Source organism: Oratosquilla oratoria, chromosome 11, assembly GCF_046742065.1.
Source record: "Oratosquilla oratoria isolate Oo_2021 chromosome 11, ASM4674206v1, whole genome shotgun sequence".
NCBI classification, from domain to species: domain Eukaryota; kingdom Metazoa; phylum Arthropoda; class Malacostraca; order Stomatopoda; family Squillidae; genus Oratosquilla; species Oratosquilla oratoria.
In genome coordinates, this window is record NC_134787.1 from 34,895,907 (window position 1) to 34,920,443 (window position 24,537).

Consider the following 24,537-nt stretch of genomic DNA (forward strand, 5'->3'; position numbering starts at 1 on the left):
ACTGTGTGGGATCTTGCTGGATGGGAAATGGCGTTAGCGTGCGAGTGAAACGACGCGTCCACGGCGTATGCTCCCCATTATGACGGGGAGGGGGGAGGGGGAGCGGGGAGCGTCGCTAGAGCAAAGGGGTCTACTCCCAAGATCTTAGCACCAGGTCGTCCCTCGGGGGAGGTTTAGTGATGACGTCACGCACTCTTGCTACGCCTTCGAGCGAAGAGTAAGTCTTTGGTTCGCTAGCCTTGCTCTTCGCATCGTTTATATGCTAACGTGAAGTGTCGATTACTAGGGCCCCGCTCCACAGCTAACGCCTTGCAAAGCCCCTCCTTATTTCTTCTTTTTAGCATTTGTAGTTGTTTCTAACATTCCTTTCGTTTAGGTCGTAGCATTCAGTGAACAGATGAGTGTTTACTGCCACTACTCTTAATGTCATCAGGCAGCCGTTGATACATCCTCTGTACACATCTTGCTAAAGCTCTGAAACCCATTTCCAAGTTGCTCCTCAGCTCCAGTATACCTAATTTCGTTTACCTTACTGCGTATTTCTACATGTGTTGTGTGCCTTTACAAATTATATTTGTGTCCATCGTGAATGCATTGCAATCAGTGTGATAAGCACTTAGTGGAAATGGTGGACTTAATATATATTTCCTCACGCGTTCATGTCATGAGGGACGACTTCCAATTTCGCCAAACTTTTTGCCAAATCAAATTTCACCAAACTGCCTTGTGTTAAGTTTTTGACGGAATGGAAATTTGGCGAAATGCAATTTGACGAAGCGGGAATGATTCTTCATAAAGGACACAGGTCACGAAACTTTGCCCTCGACATGGGGGCGGAAGTGAAAATCGATATATAAGCGGACGAAGACTAGAATTTTGGTGCCTGTGGATGTGCTGGCTGAGACACTGCCCACATGCTCGTGTACTATGAATGTTGTCGTATCAATCCTCATACGGGTACATGGATGCAAGAATGAGCTACACAAGCACCACACTAGTAAGCCCTTGTCCTGTTGCGCCAGCTTCCTTTCGTCACTTCACGAAGTGGATGAAATGATTACTGAACAATGAACATCAAGAACTCGATTGAACACGTTCATTTGACGAAGATATATATTTCGATGATACATTTTTGGGTTTTTATTTTTCATTTTGTGTTGAGGCATCTCACTGTTCAATGAACGTATCCCAAACAGGAAATAGCATCAGTTGACAAAGTTTACAAACGGAGTAATGGAATGTATAAGTATTTTTGCTGTTTTCAATTTTTCAATCCCTTTTATTGTGACGGCACAGGAAAGATTCTGCAGCTCTTTGTTCATGTTTTATTTATTTATTCATTTATTTATTTATATTTTTGTCTCTCGCTTAGGACCAGGGACTAAAGGAGATCTCCAGGGTTCTTAAAATGTTCTTCAACATCAACACCAGTGCTAGCGTTCCTTGGTTTTCATAACCTCTGTGTTATTTTCAGAAGTGTCTGGAGTTGGAATAGGAGCAGTTAACCAGCAGGACGGGAGCAGGGAACTCACACGTTATAGACTATCCAAGTAGACTTCTAAATGAAGCTGAAACTAGGTATTCTGTAATACATTTAGCAGTTTTTGCTGTAGTTTTGGGAACCGAAGCGTTTCTAGATGACCTGAGGGTAGTTGGATTCTAGTTGATATCGTAGAACTAGTCATTTAGAAATTAGATCTTCCGTATTAGTGTATTGTTCTACAGTATGAGGTCTCGGTTCCATCTTTTGGTCTGTCGTTACCTTCTTTTCTCTCCTTGTCGTACAATTTAGTGTAATAGAAGCGTTACACACGCTCCTCTTAACTGTTTAGAAATTGTGCCTGTTCAAGACTGTCTTGATGTAGTATTCCAGTTCTGCCAGAAAGGTCTAGACATATTATGCGCAAAATCGTCTGGAACCGTCTACTGTAGTTTATGCCTCCTTGTACACGATCTCCTTTGCTGTTTCTAAGCTTGTTTTACACGTATCGACTTTTCGTTGTGTGCCGTCCACGACAGAACGTCGTACATTGGATTACAAAGGAAGAGCATGCCGACAGGAGACCATTTGGTCCATATCTACAGTAGGGCGGATGCAAAAAAATAATAACAAAATTAAATAAACTAATAAGGTGAATAAGTAGATAATGATAAATGATACAGAAATAGATTATACACATAGATACATATATCAAAGGCTTTTTTCCTCGTTATAAGGGAGGTAGCCAAAAAACAAAGGCATAAAACCACTCCCACCCATTCCATCCCTATCACATTCCACTCCCCTCCACCCTCTTCCCTCCCTCTTATCTTGGCACCTCAAAAATAGATTATAATTAGTAATAAATGATAAAATAATAATCATTCATAATTATCAGTAAATTAATAAAAAATTAAACATAAATAATGATAAAATAAGTGGCAGGCATTACAGCCTTATAATATCTATATATTTTTATGTGTAGGATGAGCACAAACGTGAATATGTGTTTTATGCGCCCACCGATAGACAATGAAATAAACTGGTATATTCACCTTGTCAAATGTGTTCTCAAAAGTTATTTCGTAAACAAAAGAAGATCGTCCGCTGATTACAAATGACCCTAGGCACGAAAATCTGCAGCGCCCTGCGAAAGGCCACGAAGACGGTGGCCGCCGGGTTTAGACGAACCTGGAACCAGTTTAGCAGCTGTAATGGGCAAGGATCGAGCCCGAGTCCACAAAGCACCGAAGAAAATAAACCCATGCCGACATTGGCCGACATCTTTATGGCAAAGGATCCTTTGGACCAGCCAAAGGAGACATTAGATAAGAGGCCCACTGCGAACCCCTTCGGAAGTAGAAGCCTTCCCGAGCTGAAGGAAGGCATTCCAGCTCCTGTTTTCGAAGACGCGAAGAAAGGTCAAGGAGTAGCCTTAATGCCCTTGCATACCTTGGAAGAGATTCTGCTCGAAAGGAAAGTCATGGAAGCCAGGAAGAAGAAACTGGCAAGGGGCATGAAACGGAGCGTTGAGAAAGGATTGCAAAGGCCTCAAAAGTCTCCACAGGCGCAGTCAAGAACATGTTCCTTCCCATGTTCGTGCTCCAAGTACCGAAAAATTCAGCTCGAAGTAGAAGAACTCTTCGAGCGAATTTAGTACAGGCTCGGGGAGCTATATCTATATAATTATTATTATTTCCCCGAGCCACAGGACAACCAGGAGACCGCCCAGAAAGTCGCGTGCACCCAGGGTCAATAGCCTCGCTGCGACTACGAAAGTTCTTGTTTCTGCCATGATGCAAACAAGAATGAACATTTTGACTTCGAAAAGTACTATGACGGCGTTCCATACCATCCCCGGAACGTTCCAGAACGTAAATCTGGAGCAAGTAGCAGAAACAGAATGCTACAAAAGATATTCCGTCAATCCCAGGGTCATCGGAAACAGCGTCTCATAAAGCAGTGCCCAAAACTTCTCGAGGGAAACCGAAAGAAATGCTGGTTCTTTCGTCTGCTGAAGAAAATCGAATCCTGTTGTGAAGCAGAACAATGAGTAGCCCATAGAACCCATTAAGAAGAGACAATAAAGCCCAAAATGTGACAATGAAACCCAAAATGTGACAATGAAACCCAAAATGTGGTAATAAAGCCCAAAATGAGACAATAAAGCCCAAAATGTAACACATTGAGACAAATGAAAGTTTCATCAGAATTTGTACACTACTAAGTGTATACACACAAGCCCATACACGTGTGTGTGTGTGTGTGTGTGTTCGTCTAAATCTGTCTTGAAATGCATTTAGAAACTTACAAATCCCAGATTTTCATCCTTTCCTTTTCTACCTTTACTTACGGTATCTACTTATCTATTCTATTAATTTATTTCATTTCTTTTTGTTTAGTTTCTTTGTTCAAGCCTGGGGAGGTGAGTGAGGGACCAAGACTCCCATGAAAGGGCTGACGGCCCAATGAGGACAAAAGGTTCCTCAGGGGCGCTTCAGGGACGAGACAAAAGAAAAGAAGAGAGAAAGAACTAATAAAGAAAGACAGTAAAGGCAAAGAAAAAAAAAACAGAATAAATCGCGCTGAGCGAGAGCAGTTGTCGATAGTGTCAAAGCTTCAGTATATGGTGCATGACACGTTAAAATGTCAGGAAACATAAGAGAAGATAGATTTGATTAATTTGGAGAAATGATCATAAACGTTGGTTAGATTGGTGTGACGGGCACAGCGTTTGATGTATTGGAGCCTTGAATGAAAATTACATTTTACGTCATTGTGACCTTGACCTTTGACCTTTGACCTAAAATAATTGATAGAGTTCATCCTTGGAATCATCTTTATAAGGTACTATAGTATGGTTGTGATGGAAGCAAGTCCGAAGAGCGGAAAAAAAAAGAAACTGATACAGTTACAAGATAGTCACCACCTGTTCTACAGACTGAACGAAGTCCGAAGAGCGGGGAAAAAAGAAACTGATACAGTTACAAGATAGTCACCACCTGTTCTACAGAGGTAAAGGAAAAACGATCTAGTGGTCGGAAGAGTGACACTCAGATCGGAAATTGAAATATTTAGATATGAAAAAGTATGATCCGCCTCACGAACATTTCAATTTCCGATCTGAGTGACTCTTCAGACAATATATGTTGGTACTACCGTATTCAAAGACTCAAGAAGATAATGGATACGAGATGATGAAAGCCGTAAACTAATCAAGATGCGAAAAACCATGAACGGTATGTACTCAAGTCATGTTCAATTTTGACTCATGAGGCTGATTGGAGTGGAGGAAGGGAGAAGACGCTGTGCTTCCCGCCACCCGTCCAGTATCAAAAGATAATCATATAAACCTTTCATTTTCTCTTTATGTGTCACCTTTTGGGATATGTGGAATGCAGTCATATTCATGACTATTTTATATCACAGAAAACATGTTAAATATTAAAACCAGCCTCATAATGACTGCCCACAGCAATAATAAGTAAAATGCTGTATAAATATTAATATTATATTCCTTATCTTATACTCGCTATAATTACTTTCTTTACACTATCGAGATGGAAAGCATAGGTGAACAAAGACTGCTTCATCCCTAGATGTACATGAAATTCGTGTAACTCGTATAGTCACCGAGCTAAGTGAAGAAATATAAATATATTTTAAGGAAGTTTGAGGTTTCAGCCAGCTAAGCGTGGGGAAGGGTGAGCAGGGCTGCCAACCGAAAGCGCAGGATCGACTGAGATTCTTTGAGTGAATTGCCTATAGTCAATTTTGCAGAGAACTACAACATGAGAATAATAAACACTTTCAAAAGCGTGTAGGTCGTAAATGGACCTGGAGAACTCCAAATGGAACAATAAAGAACGAAGCAGACTTCATATTAGAAGATGAGAGCTAGAGCGTTAACAATGTTAAGGTCATGAATGTAGGTGGTGACCGTAGAATGGTAGGTTGCACAGCCAAATTCAATTTCAGGGCCGGGAGAAATAAACTAGTTTTGAAAAAGAGAATAAGCTTTGCGAAGATTAAGGATAACAAGAAGGAATTTCAGTAAGAAATTAATAAATTGAGGAGGACAGCGTCGAAGGCATGAATATCATTAGGGAATTAGGAGAGAAAGTGGGAGGTTAAAAAAGTATTAGAAAAAACAAATACTCAAAAACTACAAACGACTTAATTAAAAGAAAGAGTGTGCAGATTTAAAGTAGGAGCGACGAAATAAAGTGGAATTAAATCCTATCAACGAAAGGTAGATATCAGAGGAAAGAAAGAGAAACGGGTGAAATACAGGAAACTATTCGGAAAGGTAAAATTATTAAAATGACCGAGCGCAGACATGTTTTAGGAAGACAGAAATGATACATTTGAAAGATAGGAATGGAGAGATCATTAAGCGCAGAGACTGAATGGTATAAAGAGTAGAAGAATTTTACCAAGAGCTTTACTCGTCGAATCTTGTAGTTGAGTCAGTTGTATACCAGAAATTACAGTACAAAGGAAGGAGTAGAGTTTCTGAAAAGGTGAAACTAGGAAAAGCAACTGGGGAAGATAGTATATCGACAGATCTGTTGAAAGACGCAGGGAAAGAAATTCATATTAAGTTAGCTCAGTTGTACACCCAGTGCCTAAATCAAGAAAGCGTTCCTAAATCCTGGTGCAATGCTTCATAAAAAATGAGACCAGAAAGACATTAGTAACTACCGACCGATTAACATGCTATCAAATGTATATCAAGTATTCTCCAAGATTCTTACAAATCATTAAATACTCTAATTCAATTTTTAGATGAAAACCAACCGAGAGAACAGGCAGGCTTCAGAAGCGGATATTCAACTATAGACATTTGCAGGCGATGACCCAACTCATCGAGAAAACGACAGAATACAATATACCTCTATGTTTAGCTTCTGTAGATTACGAGAAAGCCTGTGACTCGGTAGAACAAATACCAATACCAAACTCGCTACGCAAGCAAGGTGCAAACGAACAGATCGTAAGAGTTCTAGTAAAGATTTATGCGAAAACTACCGTTGTAATTCGACTACGCAAAGATACAGAAAATATAAAGATCGAGAAAGAAGTACGGCGAAACGACACAAATTCACCCAAATTGTTTACAGCTTGCTTGGAAGAAATTTTCAGAAGGTTGAGTTGAGAAGAAAAAGGTTTGACGATTAATGGCGAATATTTTACCCACCTAAGATTTGCGGATGAAACTCTTTATTTCAAAAAGAGCAGAAGAATTCCAAGACATGCTGAGTGGTCTGAACAAGGAAAGTCTCAAAGTAGGTTTAAAATAGATAAGAGTAAAATCAAAGTAATGTTCAAAACGGAAGTTCAAAGTAAAGAGATTATAATCGATGGTGAAAGTCTTGAAGTTGAAGAGTATAATTATTTAGGCCAGGCCAAAGATCATGATAGTGAAATAAAAAGGCGTATTACAATTGGTTGGAAAGGGTTTCGTAAATATAATAAAATCCTGAGAGGTTCTTTGCCTGTATGTTTGAAACTCAGATTTTACAATCAATGCATTCTGCCAGCAATGATCTACGGATGAGACTTGGAAAATAACGAAACCGATTGAGACAAAGCTAAGGAACGCACAGAGGAGAATAGAGAGATCAATGATGGGAATAACGTTGAGAGACTGAGAGCAGGTTGGGTAAGAGAGCAGGCTGGAGTGAAAGATATTGTGGAGGCGGTAAAAGAGAGGAAGTGGAATTGGACAAAGTAAGTTAGCGCGAGCGACTAATGAGCGATGGAGCAAGTGTGTTACTGAGTGGACGCCGCGAGATGGAAAGCGTGGAAAAGGGAGACCAGACAGAGGGGGGGGGGGGATACGAGATAGTGAAGCTTGCAGGAGTGACGTGGCAGAAGTTGGCGCGGTCATTTGAATCATGAAATGCTATGAAGGAGGCATGTTCAACAGTGGACTGAGGTTGGCTGATTGATTGTCTCGTTCAAATGTGTCGTTTTTGTTCGCCATTTGAACGTTCACTTGATAATAGTCAACTGTTTGGTTGACCGTGTCAAAGGCTTTGTCCTTTTAACGATACTTACATAATAGTTTCGGCTTTTTTTTTTATGTGTGTTTTTTTCTTCCTGTTATTCTAGTGCGAACGGTATAATGAACGTGAATGATAAAAAAAATCTGATGTCGAAAGCAACTCAGTTGAAACGCATCCGTTTATATTGCTTAAACATGACAAAGGAAACATGGACGGGGAGTGAAGCGTTTATTCTTGACGTTTCATCTACTGACTTTTTCATTCCTTTGAAAGTCAGCAGACGAAACGTGTGTATTTATCTAGTATCCTATGGGAAGGGGAGCCACACTCGTGGTGTCCCAATGTCGCCATATCAAGTTGCTCTCAAATTCTTGTATTGTTCTTGCACACACTACTGTTTCGTCTATTTAACTAGTATGATTGTGTGTGTGTGTGTGATTCACCATGGTCTTGGATCACGTGTTGGAATCGTGATCGACAGTTATTAACCTCCCGGATGAGAGTTCAGAGCTCGCATGATCGATCTATGGGTAATACTGTGACCTTATACGTACACACCCCCAACTCCCCGCCCACGAGAGTTGGAGTAACACCCCGCAGCGCAGCGATACTGAAATTCAGCCCTGGGCGGAAGTCGAACTCGGGCCGCCGTAATGGTAGGCGACGACTCTAACCACAGCACCACGAGCTGTGTGTGTGTTTATATATATATATATATATATATATATATATAATATATATATATATATATATATATATACATATATATACACACACATATATATGTTAGAGGCATTAGGGGATTTTGCAATAAGAAAGCTCACTAGTCTAATAAACCAAATTTACGAAAAGGGTACAATAACGGAACATATGTGTAACTCGATTTTTATACCACTACCAAAGATAAACGGAACAATGGAATGTAGTAAACATCGCACAGTCAGTATCATGAGTCAAATAACCAAAATTGTATTAAGGATAGTTTTAAATAGACTAAGAAATATAGTGAGAGAACAAGTTTCATGGGAGCAATTAGGTTTCACAAAAGGGAAAGGAACAGCAAATGCAATTTTTATAATAAGAACGATTATGGAGAGGATGATAGAAAAACAACAACATGTATATCTTTGCTTTGTTGACTACGAGAAGGCGTTTGATAGGGTAAGACATGAGGATTTGATAAATATTTTGGAAAGAGTGGATATAAATAGCAAAGACATGAGTATCATCAGAAATTTGTATTGGAAGCAAAGAGCAGCAGTGCCGTTTTTACCTGTGCCGTTTTTACCTGTGCCATTATTACCTAAATTCGAAAAATATATATGCTCTGTCACGTGTACTCTAATGTAGGTGTACCGAAGGGTACGCCGTGCACAGACTATAAAAAAAATTAGTCTTGAGGTTGCAACATGCCATGATTTGCGTAAAATACCTTTCTTACAAATTTTGATCATATTTACTGTTATATCTTGGATGATACTCAAAACGAAAAAAAGTAAATGAACAGATAAAATCCTTTGTTCTTTTTTCTTCATGTTATTGACAAATAGATTACCTAACGCAGTAACAACTTTTTGACTGCTTTAGTATTTCCAATTTACTTTCAGTCGTGATATTTTACCTATGATATATAATCAACACTGATCAATTTACGCATTTGGAGGCGTGGTTACAAGGACAAACACAAATATGGACTTGTAAACAACATACAAAATTACCCACTGAAAGACAACGCTGATGACACCGTTATTTAATTCTAACTTAGTTCTGAACAGACAAATCATCGAATCCGTGCAGTTGTCATGTCAGAAATTTTAATGCGTGTGCTCGTTATTACGATGTCGTTACAAGCTTCCGATTACGACGACGACAACAAAACCTCGTCTCTGAGTGACTTTGGTAGCTCGAACACCGACGCAACCAGTTGCTTACGACGTTGCAACCAGTTGCATTGCTTCTACCATTGAAGACAATTTCGCGCCGAATGTGACATAAAGAAGAATATCCAAGTACTATAAAGTAAATAATGATAAGAATACAATAACATGCGTCCGATCGGTTTCATCCAACTGGTTGCTTCGGTGTGCGAGCTGCCTTGTAGGTATCCTGATTGGCTCTTGCCAGTTAAATGAAGGTCTTAGCTCTTGCAAGAAAAACATGGGGCAACGGATTGATTAATACAGACTTTGGATTGTTTTGTTTATTTACAGTATATAATGCAACTCTTTCTAACAAAACTATATAGTGATAAAGTAGAAGTACTTCCTACAAATGTTTAACATCTAGTAGTGGTTATGACAGTGATATAGAAAACGTGTCAGTTATAAAAAAGAAAAGAAAAAAATACTAGAACCAAGTAATAGAATGATCAACCCATAATGCTACTATTTCACTTTTTTTTTTCTAAAACGATCAACCCAGAATTTCAATGAATGTAAACCTTACAGAATGTCGGGATGGTCGGTGGTTGGACGTTACGTGACCAGGACGTGGAGTGGCACATCCAGCCGCTCCGGAGCGCGAGGGGCAGATCCTACAGGAGGTGGAAATGGAGCCGAGGGCCAAAGTGGAAGGAGAAATACTGGAGGAAGTGGCACCACTTCCGCCTCTGCCCCTCAGCAACATGGCGCACCGGCTGCCAGTGGAAGTGGCGTAATACCAGGGGGCAGGCCCAGGGGGAGAAGTGGACAAATGCGACGTTCCCGTGGTTTCAGGATCCCCACCTTCTTCAGGAGAAAATTTGAGATTGCACAGGTATCGGTGACTTGTTCCTTCTCAAGCTCATTGGTCCCAAAATCAGATTACTGTGGTGCTCAAGTATTTGCAAGTATTTTCTATATTGATATGATTCTAATTGGGTCCACCCAGTATGCCCTTCTTCAATGTCTCCTGTAAAACCATGGCCAAATTGCTGGATCCTATTCAAATTTGTGGATTGTAGAACTGATTCATTTTTCATATTATCCAACCACATTTCATACCTTTAGTTCAAGAACAATGTTAGAAATCTAGAAAGTTCCAATCCTCTCTCATTTGTTAAAGTCCATCCTGATCCATGTAGTGTTAATCTGAATATTGTTGAATTTTGGGGGATGCAAGACCCCCCTTGTGTCTCACCAAAAATCTAGTTAACATGTTAATCAGCTGTAACCAACACAACCAGGTCCTCCTTTGCTCTTATAATTGTTTTATTTCCCAGCAAATGCATCATTCACAACCTTTCTGTAATTTGCCCATTTCCATTATAGTGCACTTCTTAGCAATAAGACTTTTTTTTTCTGCAACCATTATCTTCTGTTCTCCTTATGGTTTTTGTATCATCTACATTTACAAATATTGTGCAGCTTGTTCCATCTAACGTATCATTTACAACACCCAACAGACCTCTCTCTCTCTCTCTCTCTCTCTATATATATATATATATATATATATATATATATATATATATATATATATGTATACCATATCTGAACAAAAATCAAATAATACTGTATGGACCCTAGGAAGAAGCAAAACACATACCTCCCACACCAAATCTAGACAGGATTCAAACAAGACCCTCCAACAATACACTGCTCACAAACCTCCCCCAAGAAGGACTGGACAGCTTCAACAAGAAAGTACTTCCTGACAGAAAAGTAATGGTGACAATACATATAATTGTGAAAGCAGACTTCATCTATTTTACCTTCATTAGATTTCTTCACCAATAATTCTGCTCCTCTGGGTTTTACTCTTTATTTATTGGACTGATATATATTGGTTTCGCTTCCATATGACAGCGTGGGGGAGGCCGTGTGGCCAGTGGTCTGAGTGGACAAGTTCCAGGCAGTGAAAGAGGTGTTGCCATCAGTGAAGGAGCATTTAGGGAACCTTCTGTAGCCTTCAGGGACCCATCGAAGGATCCACTTCCTGGATCATTCAAGGAACTGAAGGAGCCTACCACTGCCACTACATATAGAGACCTAAGTGCCAAAGACCTCGAAGCTAGAGAAATCAGTTTTGTTGAACCTGAGGTAAGTGTCATTTCCTTTTATGTGCATTATTCATCTCAAGTAAAGGATTAAATAGTGTCATAATTTAACAAATTCAGGTCTTTCAACCATCATTGATTGAAAGGAGGGCTGGCATGCTGGGGTATGACATTTTTCTATTTCTCTGTTTAGATATTTTTGTACATTCAATCTCTTCACTAGTGGAGACATTTATTATTATTTCTGATTATATGTATAGGTTGCAGCCTTAGTTCCCAGAACCTGTTTCCATCATGAAGAAAGCCCCCAGAAAATGTGCTTTCTATAAAGTGGTAAAATGACACTGACATAACCATGGTTCTATGTTACTAAAACCCACACTTTTAGACATGAAATTAATCAACCAGTTTTAGTGGTCAGTTCCAACATTATGAGCCCCACCTGATTTCTCTATTCCTTTTCTGACATGTATTTGTCTAGATCCCCATCTGGGGTATTGGCTGCATGTTATTGTGGGATTAAAAGCTGCTCAGTAGCATGCAGTTGATACTTTAGGGTCTATATGGGGTGCCTGTACAGACCAGAGTCACACATAATTTTCATAGAGAAAGGATGCTATTCTATTATACTGCAACTGTCCATCATGCTGTCCCCCTATTCTTAATACTGTCCTGTACCATTTCTCTAAATATTCATTTCCTTTTTTGCCGAACCCTGTAGTGAGAGAAAAATAATATTGCTACCGAGTGTTCCTACTTGAGTCATAGAAGGCGACAAAAACAGGATGGGGATAGGACTAGGCATCCTACTCTCTGTAGCCCCAAAGGGGACATTCCTAAAAAAAGAAGCAAAGGCATAAGAGGGTATGGGATGAGTTTCTCCAAACAGAACCCTAAAGTTTGGGTCTTTTAATGTGCATGGATGTGGTACAGATGAGAATAAAAGGGAAGAGATAGGCAATATGTTTGTAATAAGAAAGATAGCCTGTTTTGGAATTGAATGAAACTAAGTTGAAAGGAGGAGTGAGTTTGGGAGTATAGTTGGGAGGGTGTCAGGAGTGAAGAGAGAAAAAGGGAGAGAAGGGGTGGCTATACTAGTAAGTAAAGAGATAGGTAAATGTGTGGTGGAGTGGAAGGAGGTTTCTTCATGGTTAATGTGGATGAAGGTGAAGCTGGGAAGGGAGATGTGGGTTTTTGTAAGTGCATTTGAGTCTGGTAATGAGAAGAGTGTAGAGGAAAGGGAGGCATTTTGGATAGATTTACATGAGTGCATAGAGGGTGTAGGGAGAAATGTCATTAGAGTGCTATTGGGAGATCTCAATGCTAGGATGAACCAATAGATGGAGTGGTTGGGAAGTGTGGAGTTCAAGGAAAATCATAGTGGAGAGATGATGGTGGAGATGTGTCTAGAGAGTTCATGGTAGCAAATACAGTGTTTAGGAAGAAAGTCAAGCATAAGTACACATGGGAAAGGGTGATGGATGGAAGGGTGGATAGATAGGGCTTGAATGTACTATATAGTGGTAACCAGAAGAGTAGGAAGAATTTTGGATGTACATATTCTAAGGGGAGAATGTAGAGGAATATCAGATGGTTTTTTGGTAGAAGGTAACTTAAGAATGGAGGATAGATGGAGAAAAGAAAATGACAGAAGATAGGGCGGTGCTTAGAGTAAACTGCTTAAATGAGAAAGAAAAGGAGGAGAAATACAAAAAGAGGCTGAGAGAAGAGTGGGAGGGAGTGAAGGATAGAGTAGAACCAGGAATGGAAGAGGAATGGGGATGTTTCAAGGAGGTAGTCATGAGGTGTGCAAAAATGGTGTGTGGAACAAGGAGGATGGAAGGAAATAGAAGGAAAGGTATTGAGTGGTAGGATGATGAAACAAAGAAGGGTGTAGAAGAGAAGAAACGAGCATTCACAGATTGGTTACAAAATAGGATGAGAGAATCATATGAGAGGTACAAAGAAAAGAGAAGAGAAATAAAGCATAAGATAAAGGAGGCAAAGAGGAGAGCAGATGTGAAATGGGGTAAGAGTATGACAGAAAATTTTGAAAGTAATAAAAAGATGTTTTGGAAGGAAATTAAGAGAGGAAGAGGAGGTGAATCAAGTAGAGAAGAAAAGGTAAAAGGTGCAGATGGAGAGATGATAATGGAAGAGATGGCAGTAAGAGGAAGATAGGTAGAGTATTTTAGGGAGTTGCTAAATGTGAAGGAGGATAGGGAGGGAAAGGTAGTTGCAATGGGAAGCGCTAAGAAAATGACAGTGATGAATGAGGAAAATGGGGGAGAGGTAGAGAAAGATGAGGTGAAAACAGTTATTAAAATGATGAGAGTGGGTGAGGCACCTGGCTTGGGTGGGTGTCATGCAGTGTCTGGAAGAGGGAGGTGCAGTGATGGTGGATTGGCTGGTGAGGTTGTTTAATGTTTGTCTAAAAGAGGGTAGAGTACCAGAGGACTGGAGGAGTGCCTGTATAATTCTGTTTTACAAGGGAAAGGGTGACAGGTGTGAGTGTAGTAGTTTCAGAGGGATCAGTCTGTTGAGTGTAGTTGGGAGGGTTTTGATTGAAAGGATTAGGAGGGGAACAGAAGGGGTAATTGGTAAGGAAGTGTGGTTCTGGGACAGGTGGGGGTTGTGTGGATCAGATTTTTGTGGTAAGGCAGTTATGTGAGAAAGCTTTAGGAAAAGGTAAGGATGTTTTTGGGCCTTTATGGATTTGGAAAAGGCTTGTGACAGGGTGGACAGGAGGGTGCTGTGGGAGGTATTCCAGATATATAGGATAGGAGTAAAGCTGTTAAGAGCAGTCAAAGGTTTTTGCGAGAGTGGTGGAGCCTGTGTTAGAATTGGAGATGGAGAGAGTGAGTGGTTTGAGGTAAAGGTGGGACTTTGCCAGAGATGTGTTATGTCACCTTGGCTGTTCAACTTTACATGGATGGGTGGTGCGAGAGGTGGACACAAGGATAATGGGCCAGGGATTGGAGATGGTTGGGGAAAATGGAGAAAGGTGAGAGATGGACCAGTTGTTGTTTGCTGACGAAACTGCATTTGTAGCAGGATCAGAAGAGGGATTGGGAAGGTTTGTGACGGAGTTTGGGAGGGTGTGCGAGAGAAGGTATTTGGAGGTAAATGTTGGTAAAGGTGGGGGTGATGAGATGTGCAGGGAGAGAGGATGGCAGCAAATTAGAGGTGAGTATTAAGACTGATGAGTTGAACACCATGTGAGGACGGAGCCTCTATTTGTATGACGTTTCACTTATTACAGCTTTTTCAAGTACGTAGTTGAGATACTCATGCTTAAGATTGAATAAGAGGAATGGAGGGAATGGGGAAAGAAAGAAGTAGGGGAGGGAAGGAAGAGGAGGAGGAGAAGGAGGATTGATTACTGGGAGAGGTTGAGAAGGCTGGCCCAAACATCCGCAGGCAAATTGCTCACAAAGGATGGTTTAAAATTTTGTTGGCCATGGGTATTAAAGGAATTATGTGGGGTGAGATGTTGAACATGCCCCTATTTTGTTCAATAGTGTTGGTTCCTTGTATGACCACTGCTTCCAAACACTTCCTGTGGATCTTGTCAGGCTCTCGTATCACCAGCTCTGCATTCTTCCAGTCCATCTGGTGGTTTTTCCCTGTTCCTATGTGTCACACATGCATTGGTGGTGACATCATGCCAGATGTCGTAACAGTGTTCACATATCTGTATATTCAAGTCACGTGATGTTTCTCCGAGTATTAAGGGAGAGAGGCTGGAGCAAGTGGATGGCTTTGGACACCTGGGTGTGAATGTAGCAGGAAAGGGAGGAATGGGGGTGGAATGTAGATTGAGAGAAGCAAGTGGGTGACATAGGAGACTGAAAAGTGTAATGAGAAGTAGACATTTAGGAATGGATGCTAAGAGGAGATTGTATGAAGAAGTGATTGTGCCAACAGCACTATATGGGGCAGAAACATAGAACATAAGAGAGGAAGAGTTTAGATGTGTTTGAGCTGAAATGCCTGAGAGGTGTGGTAGAGGTTGATAGGCTGGGTGGAATGGGTGGGGAGGAGAGCGGGGGTGGAAGGGGAGTTGGGAGATAGGGTTGATGAGTGTTGGGATGGTTTGGACACATGGAAGGAGTGAGTGAAGAAAGATTAGTAAAAGAGTTGTGGAAGGTGGAGGTGGAGGGAGTTATCATGAAGGGGTAACCAAGGATGAGATGGATGGATGGGGTAAAAGGGGCATTGGGAAAGAAGGGAATGTATGTTTAGGAAGAAAGGGAGAAGACAGAAGGTAGGGGTGAGTGGAGAATGGTTGTGTATGGATGATGCTGTGATGCATGGAAGGGAGTGGGTGGGGGAGTATGTATGATTGATATTTTGACACAGCCTAAAGGGATTCTCCCCGTCTTCTCTTTTTCTGCATGAGGGGTCAGAGAGATGAGTCACCGATTAAATGAAGCAGCCTTGCTGTGGATGTGCTGTGTCTTGCTACATTGCCTCTGAACCAGGGCAGTGGGTGAGATGCAGGGACCCATCATCCAGGAGAAGCCAAGAAAAGAGGGAGGGAGGGAGGGATGGTGAATGGGAGTGGAGTATGTGGGGATGAATTGGGTGGGAGTGTATTTATGCCTTTGACTCTGGCTACCTCCCTTGTAAGGGGGAAAAGCCGATGGTATATGTATGTATGTATTTGTCTAGATATTTTTTTTAACACTAATTTGCATTCCTCCTTATATTTTATTGTCTTCATGATCTTGCATCACTTGCAAACATGTTGGTATAGTTCTTTCCATCATGTCATTTATGAAACTTGTGACATTGGATTGATTGTCACTGTAAATCATTAATAATATTAGTGAACCTACATAGTCTTGACTGCAAGCCATCTTTATTCTATCTCTTGTGTTTTATGGCAATGAGGTGACAGTGTCCACTAACACTCTTCAGCAAATTCACTTTCTACATGATAGTGTGGGTTTTATTCACAATTGTGCTATCAAAACAAAATGTAAGGTATAATCTTCATTACAAGAAATTTTCTTTCTTAGCTGGTGGAGGTGGGAGGCTACCGTGAGCCGCGGTACCTTGACCTCTTTGATCCTTCTGTCACCGTCATCCGAGACCCCAAATTAGACTTGCCCAAACGGAGAAGACACCCGAAGTTAAGGGCATTCCTTGCCAATTTGCTCAGCTGCATTGCTTCAACAAGGGTTATTGTAGGTAAGTACTCCCGCTTAAGCCAGAAACTCACCAAACTTCTATGTAGACTTTACTCTAATTTCAGTTAATTAGCTACACTTTATCCATTGAAACAGTTACTTACAATCTATCTGTGAAGATGACTTTTTTTTTTCTCTCTCTTTTTTTTTCCTCTCTCTCTCTCTCTCCAAGACTTTTCTAAAGGGCCCCATTCACGACAACGATTTTCAACCCCAACCCAGATTTCCAGCCCCAACCCAGACCAAATTTTCTCGTGTATGGGCTCCAACAACCTACATCGCAACCGCGATTTGCAGGTCGTGGTTGGAGTTGGAGTCGTTTAGATTTTCCTGATATTTTGTGGGCGGAGCTTCATGTCTGTGTTGGGGTTGGTGTGGTGAGTGGGTGCGGACAACCAAATCTATCACTTGTGCCCAAATTTTCGTACCGTGCGCTTGTAGCTGTAGTTGTGCTGCCTAAGTAAAAAAATGGAAGCGTACAGTAAATATTTCGTAAGAGAGATTATTGAGATATACCGTCAACATCCATGCCTGTGGAAAGTTGAAAGTAAAGAATACTCAAATAAAATGATGAGAAACAATGCTTATGACATACTCGTTTCAAAATTTAAGGAAGTAAACCCCGCAGCTACGCGTGATGATGTAGTTAAAAAAATTGGCTCGTTAAGAACTGTATGGAGGAAAATTTGAGGTCTTCATATGACCTCCCTGTTGCTAGGAATCGTAATGTACATACGAGACGTTCATGAGGTGTAATAGCCTTCCTCATCATCGTATCCTGTTTTTTTCATGATTGGTATTACCAAGGACAGAAGTTCTAAAAATGTGGATTCATCCATTCTTAAATAGTTCATATAGTCTTTAGGCTCTAGTCTCAGTTCCTCTAATAATTGAATATGGGATAGCTTGTTTCTTTTTTGAAGCCAAGACTTACCACTTTGACTTTTTTTTGCGCTTTCTATCTGCCTCTAAAAAAAAAAAAAGCAATATCAAAAAGATCGTCAGAGTCGAGATCAGACATCTTATCACAATAGAACTGCGGATCAACTGCGAAAATTTGAACAATTGGTTGTTGCAGTGAGTGGCGAAGCCGCCAACCACAACTCCAACCCAGACCATGTTCGAAATCTGGGTTGGGGTTGAAAATCGTTGTCGTGAATGGGGCCCTTAAGGAATTTACCAAGGAATATGAGCTCCTTAAAATCACAATAGAAAAAATATATAAATGATGACTGCCCAAATTATATACAACCACTCCTCGTTTAACGACCTACTCGGTTAGCGACGACGCGGAGTTACGACGGACTTTATGACAGACCAATATTCGTTTAACGTAAATCTCCCGAAGTTACGACGTCGTGTATGAAAATTAAGTTGGCTGAGGCAAATTTGTATGATGTTATAAATGAACTTGTACGGTGGATATTAGCTGTGAGGTAAAGTGTTACGAAACTTAGGTCTACATTACCATCCTGCAAGCTGCACAAACTACCTGGGGTACAGTATATACCGGTATTGGTAAATTTTTAGTTTCGACCATGAGCGCAATATAGCAATAGAAAATTAATTATTAATTTTGTAAATTATAATGCATCAATGTAATATACAGTTTTGTGAGCGGAAATAAAAAAAAGTGCGAAAACAGATTTCGTAAGTAACGAAGTCATGTCGGACGAATGGTACACCATGTTTATGATAGATTCCGACATTGAAGAAATGAAAGGATGATAAATTCGTCTAACCTAAACTAAACTAACCTAACCTGTGTTTAATAAATCATCACCTGCAAATTAAATGTCATCCGACTCGTCCTCGTTGTCGTCGTCGTGAGAGACGTTGGCGGGCTTTTCAACCACTCTCTCAGCTTGTGGGGTATACAGTACAAAGTTATTGCAGCTTGAAGGAATGCATGTATCTCCGCACCATAACATTCCTTCAAGAAAATATACCTGGCGAGGTAGTCGGAAGTACCAAGGCCGTCAGTTGACAGACAACAAGATGGCGTCCCGATCCTATGCTACCGACTTCGTTCATTAGCATATTTGCTTGTAGCAAGGTATTATTTACTTCCATTTCCGCCCACAAAATTGCATATTACGTTGATACATTTTAATTTACAAAATTAATATTTAATTTTCTATTGCTATATTGCGCCCATGGTCGAAACTAAAAAAATACCCCGGTATTTAATATGGAATGTCAGCATACGCGGATTTGGTCATATACGGTAATTTCAGGAACCTAACCACGGTAAATAAACAGTAAATAAAGCTTTAATGTACTGTATAAAAGAGGGAAAATACACGAAAATAAAGATACATGTATTGCTGGACATTGTACATACAGTACATGTACGTATATGTATACACTTTCCCTTAACGACCAATTCGGTTAACGACGGCGACGCTGGTCCCAATTGGCGTCGTTAAACAAGGAGTGGTTGTAGTTATATAATTTCGCTTCAGTAAAAAACACATTCAAAATAAGGTCTAATGTGGACAAATGAAAGCCCATGTTGATGAGATGTCTATATTTAGCACAACATTTATACCATCCCAAAATAATGATGAAGTGGTCATGATTTCAAGGCAACTATTTTTATGTAAATGGACCCATCTTTACATTTGCTCAACAACTGCATGAGTGCGTGTCTTTTCAGCCTACTATGGTCTTTTTATTCTTAGCATGCATATAATTCTGATAACCCCAATGAATAGATATATATATATATATATATATACAATGAGATCATAAATATTAAATTCTATATTTTTATGAGCATGATTATGTATATCTTTTATCTATCTGAAGGAGCAATTTGAAAAATTTTCTTTAACTGACAATCATGTAACGCAAACATTACGAAAACTGTCATATAAGAAAAGAATATATTATAATACATTATGCTGTGAAATTTTTACACTATAAGTGTTATGCTCATATAAGAGATAACACATTTAAAAAAAAAAAAATCCTGCTAATTAAGACCATGGTCCTATTGTACCGTATTTTCCGGCTTAAAATGCGCATCGGGTTATAATGCGCACCCATGCACTTCGTTATCTCAGTACACAGATAGCGCGCACCGACGTATAACGCGCATGCCCGATCGCATTTGTCTATAACGCAGTTTTACCTCGGTATTTATATCATGTGAACGAGGTTACATGGAGAAGTATTTTTCATTGGCTAGAGCCACTGCTGGGAAATCTGTTGATTTGTCACTAAATTAAGTGTCAGTTTAGGCATCAATCAGGACACAACTAAGAAAAAGTCGGAGCTACATGTACCGGTATATGACTCATGTTGTGCGTTGGTCACTTATTACTTTGTAGCTTAAATAATTTGTAGGAAATATGATCTAAAAAAGTTTATTGAAAGTAAAATATACAGAAAATTTTCTTGATTTTTTCAGAAAATTTTCATTTTATATCTTGAGGAAATAATTCGTCTTTACCATTTTTTTTATTTAATACTGAAACAAACTACAGACTGTTTCGTTTTAGCTTTGAACCTGTAATGACAGTGGTGAAATGGGACAGTCTCTCATCGAGGTGACGTTTAGTTAATATAACTCCCGAAAGAGGGTGTTGTAGTCAGGTGTTTGACACGAGTTTATGAACGGCCGCAACGGAATTTGTACCATACCTAAAGTGAAGCAACAAAGCCAACATAAAAATTCAAACTAAGATGCTGTGAACATGGGCAAATATCATGAATATTGATCGTGTTTCATGGTGTTTAGGCCTATTTAAACATGAAAAATAAGATTCAATAGATACCTACCTATACCAAATATTTATATACGGTAGCCCATGCTGGTGTATTCTTTCATGTCACCATGGCTGTTCTTCTTGTTCTCACGGAATGTCATGGAGAAGTGTGCCTCACGACTTTGTGACGGCCAACATCGTCACGTTGTTGTGAAAAAAATTACACAGCCGCAGAATTTTTATCGTAGGCCGTAGATAATGCGCACCACCGGATAACGTGCACCCCCCATTTTTAGGCCCTTCCAACGGAAAAAAGTCGCGCACTATACGCCGGAAAATACGGTACTTTGCAGCTGTCTATTCATTTTACATGACTATAAGTATAGTGATTTTTCCCCATTTTTGTGCAAATAACGGATATAATATCAAATGAATCTCTGCATGGAAGAATGAAGTGTAACTTTTGCCACTGTTGTGAAAGAAAACTGACTTTTTCTTTCTTTTTATGGAAACAGTGCTACGTCACTAATTACACAGAAGGGGATGTTGCCTTTGGTATGATAACACTCTACATATTGATTTAGATAATACCAGTTGATTTCTTTCACTAAATGGGTTGTCAGCATAGCAAATATGATATCTAATATCAAATGTCCCTGGGCAGGGATAGAACTCAAACAGCTGAATTAGCAGTTGAGCACATTACCACTACACCAGGAAGCCATTGTATTTACCTAGTTGTATTTTACGGGAAGGGGAGCTATGCTCATGGTGTCCCGTCTTTATATCTCATTTTATCTAAACTATTTTTAAATTCATGTATTGTTTTTGCACACACCACTTTCTCATCTAACTTGTTCCAACTGTCTATTACTCTGTGAGGAAAGCTGTTCTTTTTCAGATCTCTATATAGATGTCTTTCTTGATTTTCTTTCCGTGTCCTCTTGTATTTCTATCATCCCATTTTATCAGATTCTCTCTATCAATAATTTCTATGCCTTTCATGATTCTGTAAATAGCTATCAAATCTCCTCCCTTCTTTGCTCTAGTGTCTGTAGTTCAAGTTTTGCTAGTCTCTCTTCATATGATAGTTTTGAGAGTGTTGGTGGCAATTTTGTAATTGCTCTTTGTATTCTTTCAAGTTTTTTTATACATTTTTTTGTACTTTGTGACCACATCGTTGCTGCATATTCCAAACTTTGGTCTTATCAGAGTGATTAGAATTTTCTTCACCATTTCTTCATCCAGGTATGTAAATGCCACTTTGATTGTTCTTATTAAATTATAAGTTTCTCCAAAAATCTTATTTATATGCTTGTCAGGTGACATATTATTCATAACAATGACTCCCAGGTCCTCATTTTCTACTTTTTTTATTCCTTCTTCTCCCAATTTATATGATCCTGTTATTCTGCTTTTGCTTTTTCCAAATTCCATTATACTACACTTTTTAGTGTTGAACTCCATCTTCCACTTCCTACTCCATTCCCATACTTTATTTAGATCACTCTGTAGTGACTCACAATCTTCTTCCGTGTTCACTTTTTTTTTTAATATTTTTGCATCATCTGCAAAGAAGCTCATATAACTTTCAATTTCTTCATCCATATCATTAATATATATAGCAAACATTATTGGGGCCAGAACTGTTCCTTGTGGAACACCGCTTATTACTTCATCCCATTTTGAGTGTTTGTCTCTTATCACTACTCTCATTTTTCTTTCTTGCAAAAAGTCCATTTAAGCAGTTTGGCCTGTATTCCTCCTTCAGTTTCTAATTTCTTAAGCAACTTCTTATGTGGTACTTTGTCAAAAGCTTTTTTTAGGTCTAGAAATGCACAGTCCGCCCATCCATCTCTTTCTTGTATTATATCTATTAGCCTTGAATAGAAACATATTAAATTGGTGACACATGATCGTCCTTGTCTGAATCCAAATTGCCTTGGATTTAGCACATTGTTTTTTCTAGATATTTTACCCATCTACTTTTGACAATTCTTTCACAAATTTTTGCTATTGTACTTGTTAGAGAGACTGGTCTATAGTTGGTAGGGTCTTCTTTATTTCCCCCTTTATATATAGGTACTATATTTGCTTTTTTCCAATCTTCTGGAACTTTTCCTTCTTTCAAGGAACTGTTTATTATGCTATGTATTTTGTCTGCCAGTTCATTCCTGCATTCTTTCAAAATCCAGTTACCTATTTCATATTGGTCCATGTGATTTTCTGACATCAAGATTACTCAAGTGTTTCATTATTTCATTCTTTGTTACTTCTATTTCTTTCATAGAGGGGAATTTCTCTTTCCATTCGATCCCTTCAGGTTGTATGTTCTCCCTTGTAAACACTGATTTAAAATGCTTGTTCATAATTTCCACCATTTCTATTTCCTCTGTGTATTCAACTCCTCCTTGTCATTTCTCCAAATCTTGTTTGTTTTTCAGTTTGTTGTTTACAAATCTGTAAAATAGTTTTGGTTGATCTTTACATTTTTCTATGACATATCTTTTTCATATTTTCTCTTTTCCTCTCTGCACGCTTGTACATATTCATTTCTATAACAAGTATATATTTTCCATTTTTAGGTCTTTTGTCTTCCATTTGGTCCAAGCTTTGTCTCTTTTGTCTTTTAATTCCCTACAACTTTTGTTGTACCAGCACCTTACATATTCTTTTTCTTGTTTTTGTCTTGGGACATACTTTTCCACTTCTTTTTTTTTATAGATTTTTGTCAAAATATTCCAATTGTCTTCCACTGTTGTTTCTTCTTTGTATATTCCTTCCCTGTTTTCTTTTTGAAAGAATTCTCTTATTTTATCAAAGTTTGTTTTTTCATACATCATTCTTCCTTTTCTATATTGTTCATTTCTTTTCATGTATTTTTCCTCATTTAGTTCCAGTTCAATCAATATGTGGTCACTTTTACTTATTGGTGTTTTATATTCAATCTGTTCCACTATTCTAGGTTCAGATGTGATTATTAAGTCTAGTCTCGATGGTTCTTCTTCATTTCTATACCTAGTGTTCTCCTGTATCCACTGTGTCATTGTATGGTCAATAATCATCTCGAGTAGAACATTTCGCCATGAGCTGTCTCCACCCTTTACTGTCATCTCTTCCCAGCAGACTTCTTTGCAATTAAAGTTGCCCATCATAACTATTCTTCCTCCATCTTCCATTATCTTATCTAATGTTATCCTTGTGTCCTCTAACATACTTTTATGTTCACTCTATTCCCACGAGGCTGTTTTTGGAGGTACATAATCTATCACGAACTTTCTGCTCTTCTTATCTCTGTCTTCAACTTCGATCATAATCATCTCTACTGTATTCTTTCCATATGTGACACACCTCACGTTTATATCCTTCTTAGTCAGGAACATAACTCCACCCCCTTGCTTTGTCTCTGTTTCTAATCCAATAATTATATGCATCATGTCCTACACTGTTGGGTGGTAGTGGACCTTTTAATTTCGTTTCTACAATTCCCATTATGTCCGGTTCTTTTTCCTTCAGATAATTTAATCATTCAGCTCATTCATTCCTGTTATTAATCCATCTATATTTGTGTAAGACACTCTTAGTTTTCTGCCACTTCCATCATATTCTCTGTTCCCCTTTTGTTTTTCTGTAGTATGTTGTATTTCCTTACTTTCATATTCACTACTCTCCAATAGAATTTCTCTTTTTCTGACTCTGTTCTCTTCTCGTTTTTTTTCCTTAGCTTCATGTCTTTTCATTTTTTCCTCCTCTCTTTCCTCTTTATTCATTTCTCTTTTTATCCATACCTTTTTATATTGTTCACTTGCTGCTAGTTTCCCTGTTTTTGTTAAGATATTCTCTGCCGTCGTTTGTGACCTGAATTTAATCTTAATTGCTCTGGTCTTATCTGTACTATACTTTCCGAGTCTATACATATCTTCAATTTGTTTCATGATTTCAGGTTCATCTTCCTGAACTAATTCTAGTAAAGTGCTTACTTTTTCTTTTTCCTCATTGATTCTTGTGGTTCTATCTAGGTTATGTTTCTCTTCCATTCCTAATATAATTATACATTTCTTTTTATCTGCTAAGTCTCTTACTATATTCTCCTTCTGTCTCATCACTGAGTCTTCAGTTTGTTCTTTCATTTGCTGTTTAATTATGTCAGTAAATGCAACTTAAC

General features: G+C 39.0%; 1 protein-coding gene across 2 annotated transcripts in view; it reads left to right on the plus strand.

Moving 5' to 3' along the window:
• Positions 1-24,537, plus strand: part of LOC143029730 (neurotactin-like) — a 57,586-nt gene that overhangs the window by 10,120 nt on the left and 22,929 nt on the right. Inside the window, exons 2-5 of one of the 2 annotated variants that reach the window (XM_076192606.1) lie at positions 1,475-1,578; positions 9,939-10,245; positions 11,274-11,507; positions 16,489-16,660. In XM_076192606.1, coding sequence (XP_076048721.1) covers positions 9,940-10,245; positions 11,274-11,507; positions 16,489-16,660 — 712 coding nt within the window. In that variant the 5' untranslated portion in view covers positions 1,475-1,578; position 9,939. The remainder of the gene's footprint in view (positions 1-1,474; positions 1,579-9,938; positions 10,246-11,273; positions 11,508-16,488; positions 16,661-24,537) is intronic. The other variant, XM_076192605.1, reaches the window with a different exon arrangement.